General features: G+C 49.1%; 2 protein-coding genes across 2 annotated transcripts; one reads left to right on the forward strand and one right to left on the reverse strand.

The window, feature by feature from the left end:
• Positions 1-726: 726 nt before the first annotated feature.
• MRPL43 (mitochondrial ribosomal protein L43) lies at positions 727-1,498 on the reverse strand. Its single transcript, XM_074295341.1, has 3 exons — positions 1,365-1,498; positions 1,125-1,231; positions 727-973 (listed from the first exon to the last, which is right to left on the reverse strand). The coding sequence occupies exons 1-3, from the start codon at positions 1,493-1,495 to the stop codon at positions 747-749; spliced, it is 465 nt and encodes a 154-aa protein (XP_074151442.1). The 5' UTR covers positions 1,496-1,498; the 3' UTR covers positions 727-746.
• Positions 1,499-1,621: 123 nt separating this feature from the next.
• TWNK (twinkle mtDNA helicase) lies at positions 1,622-5,709 on the forward strand. Its single transcript, XM_074295340.1, has 5 exons — positions 1,622-3,334; positions 3,551-3,791; positions 4,326-4,433; positions 4,763-4,904; positions 5,130-5,709. The coding sequence occupies exons 1-5, from the start codon at positions 2,083-2,085 to the stop codon at positions 5,421-5,423; spliced, it is 2,037 nt and encodes a 678-aa protein (XP_074151441.1). The 5' UTR covers positions 1,622-2,082; the 3' UTR covers positions 5,424-5,709.
• Positions 5,710-9,751: the final 4,042 nt, after the last annotated feature.

The following is a 9,751-nucleotide window of genomic DNA, read 5'->3' on the forward strand; positions in this document are numbered from 1 at the left end:
AGTGAGGCAAGCAACTGGGCACATACTCCTCGTTTAGATAGAAGGAAGAGGAAAGCTGGGCACATTGCTAGAAAGACTTTCAGAAGTGACATCTGAGCCTTGGAGTCAAGCAGGTGTTGGGTGTGGTTAGTGACTCTGGATGGCAGTCTGGTGCTAGGGCCTTGGCCTGGACTAGTGGGAAAGGCTGTGAATGTCAAAAGGTTTTCTGTTTGATTCTAGAGTTTACAGGGAGTCTACTGAGTGGGCGTGTGACATGGTCAGACTCTAGTCAAACCCATTTTGGCAATTTGGCAGAGGCCTGAAGAGAGAGGCAGAGCTCCAGATCGGCAGATGATGAGAGCCTGTGCAGAAAGGTGCCTCTGACTAGAGAGATGAGGTAGCAATAGGGAAGGTGGGAAGAGTATAGACAAAACTAGAGCTCTATTTAGCTCTACTTAGTGTGAGAGGCCTGCAGGTCGGGAAAGTCTGGGGCTAGATACAAATGGGAATCATCTGTAGGCAAGAATCCACAAGATTCCAAAATGTAATGGGTATAAGGAGATCGATTCTAAGTGATCAGCTGACATGAAGTTCTAGCTGCTTCTGGAAATCAGATCTTTGCTTAGAAGTCCAGTGTCCTTCCTAACTGTCCCCAAATCATGATGCCAACAGCTGGGGAGGAGGCTGGTGGGTGGGTGGGGTGGGGTGGGGTGTGGTGGCTGGTGGTGAAGGAAGACGCAAGGCGGCTCTGAGGAAATAAATAGGTTTTATTGTTGTTTCTGCTGAGGGCTGTTGGCAACGGCTTCCCTGCCCAGCTGGGGGGGTCTGTTAGTAAAGGGGTGCCACTGGCCCTGGATGCTCGGGTTGTATGTGTGGTAGGGTTTGCGGATACGAATCACATCCAATCCTGACTGGTCGGCGAGCTTCTGGATCAGCGCAGCCACCTCGTCCGCCGTCTTATTACCCAGAGATACCTCCTGTACGGAGCCGTTCACTGCGGCCACGGGGGATGGGGCACAGAGGAAAGAGACCCTCAGGTCCGCCGGAAGAAGAGGGCACGGGGGCCCGACCCCTACCCCTCGCCACTCCCCATGCCTTCAAGTGACCCCCAAAGCCCGGGCTCCCGTCCCCCTCTCAGGACTCACAGTACTCCGCCACCACCTGTGGCACATGGCATTTCTTCGCGGTCACGTACAGCACGACCCCCGGGTTTCTCCGAGCGAAGTCCGTCACGTGCTGCTCGACAAACTCCCTGCGGGCGGAAGGGCAAACGCGCGTCAGGACACTTGGAACCTCCAGCCTTGTCCCGGCTGGGGTTCCATCGCCAGGGACCGGCGGAAGGTGTTCCTGGGGTCAAGGATCATCGGTGGGCGAGCAGCCCCCACCTGGCGCCGCGGGACGAAGGCGAGTCGCGGCTGACCCTAAGGCTAAGGCGTTGCAGCTGCTGTACGTAGCGCCCCAGTCCGTTGTGTAGGACGCTGCCCAGGAAGCGGCTCGGAGTGCCGCGGGCCGTCATGACAACTACCGCGAGTGGGGAAGCCGAAACTCCCGGAACCTAGGCAGCGAGAGCCGGAAGTTAGGGAGCGATGAAGCATTCTGGGAGAAGGAGGCGGGACGAAGGCACCCGACTTCCGGCGATGCGGCGGTCGCCCTCTATCTCCCAGAGTTTTGCTTCCGAGGTCGAAACTGTAGCACGCGACTTGTTTCCACGTTGTGTAGGCGTCTCTGGCTTGGACCGAGGAGATCTTGGGGATGTTTGGGCGCTCCCTCGGAAAAGCTTCTGGGAGCCTTAGGGAATGGGAGTAGTTTGTAGAGCGGCTTGCCCTGGAAGGAAGGCCCGAAAGGGGAGAATGCCTGGAACGGGGGACTTAGGGTCGGGAGTTTAGGGAAGCCGGGAGAAGCAGGGTCATGACCTCAGGACCGCCTGTGAGAAGGGAGCTCCACTTGAAAAAGGCTATGCAAGAGCAAGGGTTCTGTGCCGAACGTGGCGCCGGGCACACAGCAGTGCTTAAGAAATGCTTCTGAGTGGTGGTAGGCCGGCTCTGCTGAGGAAGTCCAGGTATTATCGGCCCCTTTTCTCCGCCTTCGGGGAGCCAAGTAGAGATGTGGCTCTCTCCCCACAGTAGGTGCCCCGTGCGGGCCTTGCTGACGCTTCGATGGCCCATAACGTGGATGGGGTGCAGGGGCCTCCCCCGGGGGCCATTCCCGGGGTCTCCGCGCAGGCCCTATCGGAAGGAGGTTCTACCAGCCCCGGAAACCCTCTCGGTGCTTGTCACAGCAGCCGAGATAAGGCAGTACCTTCGATCCCGGGGCATCCCCTACCAGGATGGGCACAGCTGCCTGCGCACACCCAGTCCGTTCCTGGGGCCCCGAGTTCCGGAGACGGAGAGCTGGACGGAGGGGAGCCCCCACAGTCTTTTCATCGATAAGACCACCGGCCACTTCCTCTGCACTGGCAGCCTGGCCGAGGGCAACTGGGAGGACTTCCAGGCCTGTGTGGAGGGTGGTACAGCTGGGTCCTTGGCTAGTGAAGGTAAAGGAAGCGAAGCTCTCCATGGCCAAAGTAGTGATGTTCTGAGAATCTGGGACCGGGCAGTGCCACTCGCAGAACTGCCGGACCAGGAGGAGATTCAGATGGTGCGGGCGATGTTCAGTCTGACCAGGGTCTCCGATGCCACGCTGAAGCTCTTCAATGTGCGGTATCTTCGAGCTGCCAGAAGCTTGGTCTTTCCATGGTTTTCCCCAGGGGGATCAAGTGTCAGGGGACTGAAGCTGCTGAAGGCAGAAAGTCAAAGAAATGGTGTCTACTATGTGGAGACCACTTTGCCTCGCCCCAGTGCCTATCATAACCTATTTGGGCTGCCTTTGATTGGCCAGCGAGATGTGGAAATGGTGCTGACCAGTCGGGAACTGGATAGCTTGGCTTTACATCAGGCTACAGGGCTGCCCACTCTGGCATTACCGCGAGGGTTAGCCTGCTTGCCCCCTACCCTTCTTCCTTATCTGGAACAGTTCCGACGAATTGTACTCTGGCTGGGCGATGACTTGCGTGCATGGGAGGCTGCCAAATTATTTGCCCGAAAGTTGAACCCAAAACGATGTTCCTTGGTTAGGCCGGGAGAACAGTATCCCCGCCCTCTAGAAGCTTTGACCAAGGGCTTGAATCTGCAGAAAATATTACGGTCAGCCTTGCCTGCTGGCCACAAGTCTATAGTGTCTTTCCGGCAACTGAGGGAAGAAGTCCTGGGAGAATTATCTAATGTGGAACAAGTGGCTGGAGTGCGCTGGGGACGCTTCCCTGACCTCAACCGACTTTTGAAGGGCCATCGAAAGGGAGAGCTCACTGTCTTCACAGGTGACCATGTTAAAGAGTTAAAGATGGGTTTGACCATTCTCATTTGGGGGGAAAAGGTAGCTGTCTTTAAGGGGAACCTCACTGGCATAGGGGTTGGGGATTTTATGGGCAGTGCCAAGGGTCAGAATGATAAACTCTTGATTGTACTCTCAGCTTTGAGGATGGTGGTGCCCGCTAAGTCCTTTCTCAAATTTACTTTTGTCATGTAACTCCCAGGACCAACTGGCAGTGGGAAGACAACATTCATTAGCGAATATGCACTGGACTTATGTACACAGGGAGTGAATACACTGTGGGGTAGCTTTGAGATCAGCAATGTGCGGCTGGCCAGGATTATGCTGACACAGTTTGCCATGGGACGGCTTGAAGAAAGGCTGGAAGAGTATGATGAGTGGGCTGACCGCTTCGAGGACTTGGCACTATATTTTATGACCTTCCACGGGCAGCAGAGTATCCGGTAAGAAACTTAGTTTTGATTGGCTTGGCTTAACTTTAGGTTTGGATTGATCTGATTTGAAGGAGGGCTGAAGTTGACAGCTAAAGCTTCTGGACCTCTCCAGTTGGCCATTATTTCAAGAATGCTGGTTGATGGATACACTTTATTTTTTTTTATTTTTTTTTTAATTTTTATTTTATTTTATAATTATAACATTTTTTTGACAGTACATATGCATGGGTAATTTTTTACAACATTATCCCTTGCACTTACTTCTATTCAGATTTTTTCCCTTCCTCCCCCAACCCCCTCCCCCAGATGGCAAGCAGTCTTATATATGTTAAATATATTACAGTATATTCTAGATACAATATATGTGTGTAGAACCGAATTTTTTGTTGCACAGGAAGAATTGGATTCAGAAGGTAAAAATAACAGTTTACATTCATTTCCCAGTGTTCCTTTTCTGGATGTAGCTGGTTCTGTGATGGATACACTTTATGATGGTGACTGTAGACCTTTCCTCTCTCCTTCTGTGTACCTTCCCTCTCCTAGGACTGTGGTGGACACAATGCAACATGCAGTTTATGTCTATGATATCTGCCATGTGATTATTGACAACTTGCAGTTCATGATGGGGCAGGAGCAGCTCTCCTCAGATAGGTAACACCCCATCTCATTCCCCATTCTTGAACAATATCAAATTTGTATATATGTATCTTTTGGATTCAAAGTTCATTTTTTCCTCCCCCCCAAGCTGGGTGTCCTGGGAATGCCATATATACATGTATACTTGTACACATTTTTTTTTGTTGTTGTTCTTGAGGCAAAAAATCTAAATGGGTTGGGATGGGATAGAAGCAGGAGGATATTATTGTCTGTGACTCTTGTCTTTATGTTGTCTTGAATAAGTCAGGATAGTATAGATCTGGCTGTTCTTATTTTTCTGCCAAAAACTGATAAATGTTCTACCTTTCCTGGGTTGATGGCAGGATTGCAGCACAGGACTACATTGTAGGAGCCTTCAGGAAGTTTGCCACAGACAACAATTGTCATGTGACCCTGGTTATTCACCCCCGGAAAGAGGATGGTGACAAAGAGCTACAAACAGCATCCATTTTTGGTTCAGCCAAGGTCTGTATCCTGAAGATATATGCTTTGTACATAAGACAGGATCTTATGATCATAAGACAGGAGTAGTATAAGCCTTCCAATGGGAAGATGTATACTTAGTAACAATCCCTAATTTTTATCTATACCCCCTAAAACCTGTATCCTCATTGCTACTTTTCCCTTTTTCTTTCCCTCATTCATTTATACTCTTTTCTCTTAGTATTTTTTGTTTCCTTTCCTTTTCAGGCTAGCCAGGAGGCAGACAATGTGTTGATCCTTCAGGATAAAAAGTTGGTAACAGGTCCAGGGAAACGCTACCTACAGGTGTCTAAGAACCGTTTTGATGGGGATGTGGGTATCTTCCCCCTGGAATTCAATAAGAGCTCACTGACATTCTCACCTGCGGCCAAGGGCAAAGCCCGCCTCAAGAAGGTTAAGGATGATGATGAATTAGACCCCAAAAAGCCCCCATCTAAGAAAGGAGGAGGAGGAGCATCTGGGAGGCAGAAAGACAAAGCAGCCCAGACACCTCCCCCCTGACAGCCATGATCAGAATAGTGTGGAGGCTGTGTTCAAGGAGCTTCCCAAATCTATTTCAGCTGTGAGTTTTCTTGCTTTTGTCAAGAGTTGTTGGTCAGGAACATCTCCTCATGTGCCTTGGGACATGGGAGCCAAAAGAATTGGCAGTTCTGGAAGAGAAGGCATTACCATGGGGCCAGCTCCAGGCCAGTGTATGATTCTGACCCCAAAGGAGGTAGTCAACAACCGGGAAGAAAACTCAAGTCGTGGGCTTTTTTCTAGAAAAATAAACCTATTTTTGTAATACTTTGGGTTGTTTATCATCCTTTGTTCTCAAGGAGGATCAAAATCATTATGTTGGAGTCAAGGTATAGTATTTCCAGTAGTAATAGCTCAGACCAATATGAGCTTGGAAGAGCACTACCACAAGTCTGGCACAAATAGTCCTTGTGAACATTTGGAGTGGAGATATCTCTAAATTCGCAGGTCTCATTTTTCTTTTGAGCTACTACAATTTTACTTTGCTCATAGAGCACAGCCTTCTTTGATGAGGGCATGCCATGCTAGGCAGTCATACTAGTATCTCCATGAAATCTTGAGAGTGGCCTTGTATTTTCTTTGGGCCTCCATGCATGCATATGTTGTATAAGTTCTCTGTAAAATAGTTTTTTGGGAAAATGTATTTTTGGCATTCACATTCATGGCCAGCCTATCAGAATTGCCCTCTCTGCAGTGGATTTTAGATGCTTGGTAGTTTAGTGCAACAAAGGACCTTAGTGTCCAGTACTGTATCTTGCCGAGTGATCAGACTCTTCCTAAGACTGAATCAAATGAAGCACTTCTGGCATGGACTTGTTATACTATGCAAACTTCTTCACAGGCATTCAATTATGAGGTCAGCACAACAGTTCTGTGCTTTCAGTTTGGTAGACGGCCTACTAGCTCTACTCTCACATACCTTCCTTCAGAGTTTCACAAATACTGGCAAAGGGCACATCAACCTCATCTTATGTGTACATCACTGGAAAGTATCCTACAAAGGAAAGTGAATTTACCCCACAGCATTCAAAATTTCTCCTCCATCTGCTATAACCAGTGGTTCCACACATGGATGGTATGGTGTTGGCTAGTGGAGAACCTTTGTTTTCTTGGTGGTGTTAGGCCAAAATCAGCACAAGCAGCAGAGAATCAATCCATACTTTGTTGCATTTTAGCTTCAGAGGCTTCGCAGCATGACTTTTAACAAGTCATGCAGCAACTCTCCCTCCACTACAGTCTTGGCTTGTGGCCTTTCAAGTTAAATAATTTACCATCAGTGCCACAGTTGAGCTTGATGTTTTCATTCTCTTGAAGACATTTGGCAACATTGCTGAAAACAGTATGGGAGGCAAGCACACAACTTTGCTTCTCTCCCCTGGTAATTGGGAAGTTCAAGAGCATCATCCATTAACTACAACTCATGGAAGCATGCTGTCATGAAATTGAAATACAAAACTAATGAATTCCAGGCAACCAAGTTTTGCCCTAATTTTTTCCACACGGCCTTCTGACAATTTTGAAGACCTTAGATCAACAGACATTGTTTATAGACTTCTGCTCCTATCCATCTTTTCTGGAGTTAAAGCTCATCTCAACCATTCCTTGGCTCTTTCTGAAGCCACACTGGCTCTTGGGTACCTGACCATCTCCCAGGGGAAGCATTAACTTATTAAGGACTCTGGAAAGAATCCTGGCTAGTAATGACTGAGACTCCCCTGTGATTATAGTGGGATAATTTATTCCCTTTGCCTTTATAAAAATGGACAGTAGAAATATCCTTGAACTCTTGGAGGATAATCTGTTTCCAAATAACCTGGAAGATTTCAATCAACTTTTGTATGACCCCTTGCCTTCCAAATCTTAGCATTAGGCACTTAGCTATACAAGAGGAGGCTAATGGCATTCAAAACCACTTCAGTGGGAAATCTGGCTAGAATGGCAAAATAGTAAGGATGATGTCTTTCGGATTTAAGAGAGGCAGAGTTGCAAAATCGTCATTCACTTCCAGAGTCATCTGAGAACAGGGTCAAAACAAAGGCTATTGCCCAGGAGGCAGTGTATGCCGTTGGCAAGTTTAATGACTGACCAAGTTCTATGGGGAGCTTCAGTCATCTTCGTTGCCATTGGAACAAGTTGTTCTAATCCACCCATCCACCAGGGAAGTCTTTATATATTTGGGATCGACAACCCCTGTAACTTACGGAAGGGTTTGAGACTCCTTGGTTACCCTCTTAGCCACCTGTTTATGGCAATGTGGCTACTGAGCATGCTACAACTTCTTGCAAACATAGGGGAGAGTTGAGTGAGTCTAGTGGACAGCAAAGATGGATAAAGTTCCCTGAAAAGGGCTTTGCAGTTCTCACACCAGAGGTACCGGCCTAAACACACCCTGCCCCTGTTGACTTTTTTTATTTTAAAAGATGGATTTTTTAAGTTGTCTTGCTACATATAACCACCAGGTGTCAGCGATGCTCCCAATACCATGATGCCAAGGCCTCATCCTTGTTTCTTACTCTTAGGATGGAAAATGAGGGTGTCCCAAGCCCCTAATCTTAGGACCCTATATCAGTGCTTTCCAGCAGCCCCTTCAGCTAGATCCAGGTATCAGGATGGGGAGCCTCATCTATCTGATCCCACTAACTTGACTTTTCTTACTGTCCTGCCTTACCTTCCCATCATACCAGATGCAGTGCGGGGATGACACCAAGACAGTGTTCCTGATTCTTTCATAGGGCTGGGCTTAGCCACTAGAAGCTTGGTAGTTCTGGCTGATAAGCTCAGGATGGAGCCCCAAAACTATTAGCCTAGCTGTGGTGGAAGGGGGGGGAGGATGAAGACTATTTTTAGGTAGTCTTCAGAGATAGAGGTTTCTTTTCTTGTATATGAAGTCTGACAGAATAGAGCTGGTTTTTGCTAGGTCTCTTTGACAAGATCAGTTTTAATAATTTCTAGCCTAGGGGCAGCCATACAAAAGCTCAGGAGGACCTGAGTTGGCCTCAGACACTTAACACTTCCTAACCGTGTGACCCTGGGCAAGTCACTTAACCCCAGCCTCAGGGAAAATAATAATAATAATAATTTCTAGCCTTGAGCTAACCAGGCTGAGAGACTAAGAATCTGCAGCCCAGCCAGTCCGCAAACCTGTACATTCTGGGAGTTAGGGAGGAGCCTAGTGTATAGGAACAATATGGATTCCTCGATGAACTTCCCCAATCAGCTTAAAGGAGCTGATAAACAAAACCCAGAGCAGTTGGTGCTGCCTCACAAGGGAACACCCCACACAGTACAAAGCAGAAGGGTTAGGGGGAGGAAGGTAGACAGCCTCCCTCCCTCCCCTCCCCTAAACAAACACACCAGAGCTTATATCCTGGGCCCACAAAGTATAGGTAGCCCACACGTGCTCCTGGAACTTCAGACCTACAATGGGGTCTCTGGGGAGGCTCCCATTTAAATAAGCTTGGGAGAATGGCACAAGCAAGTCCTACTTTACGGGTCTTAGTTTATTGTATCCAACACACTATTGAGCTACTGCAATTTTACTTTGCTTGTAGGACACAGGCTTCTTTGACGAGGGCATGTCATGCTGGGCAGTCTTGTGCCAGTACCTCCCATGCCATGAACTGATTCCAAAACTTTCCAAGGCCCTTAGAAATGAGAATGAAACTATGACCCAATATACCCAAATACCTTCAATGGGAGGACAGGCATTGGTACTGATCGCAGGCCTGGGAGATGTGGGGGTCTCTTAGTCAGGCACTTATTCTGTAGTCGGGTATTTTAAGAAAGGCAAAAACTTACAAGGTCTCGCCTGGAGCTAGAGATCATCCTGAGGTTGAAGATGGGCTGGGGTGAGGATGGGCCTGAGAAAGGGGTCGCAGCTGAAAATTAGCCACACACCTCCTGACCAGTTCTGGTGAAGTTCCAGCCCCCTTTCGCCACTAACCATAATCGGGGAAGGGAAAGCGTTCAAAGACGCGCTGGGTGCTTAAAACATGCCAGAGCAGGATCAAACAACCACCGGGCGCTGCAGAGGGTCCACAGAGGCCCGGCTTGGGGCTCCCAGCATAAGTGGGGAGATGCGCGCCCCACCGGGGGCCCTAGATCAGAGGCTCAAACTAAAGTCGGAGGCAGGGGGGAGTCCCAGATTCCAGGCCTTCCTGTCCCCAACCCAGACCCGGGATCCGGCCGCGTTAAGTCCTTGGGGCTCGGAAGGAGCGGGGCCCAGTCGGCCCCACCTAGGTCGCCTCCGGCCCTCGGGTGCGGCCCTGTCGGCCCCGCCCCGCCCCTCCCCTCCCCTCCCCTCCCCTCCC

Source organism: Sminthopsis crassicaudata, chromosome 2, assembly GCF_048593235.1.
Source record: "Sminthopsis crassicaudata isolate SCR6 chromosome 2, ASM4859323v1, whole genome shotgun sequence".
Lineage (NCBI taxonomy): Eukaryota > Metazoa > Chordata > Mammalia > Dasyuromorphia > Dasyuridae > Sminthopsis > Sminthopsis crassicaudata.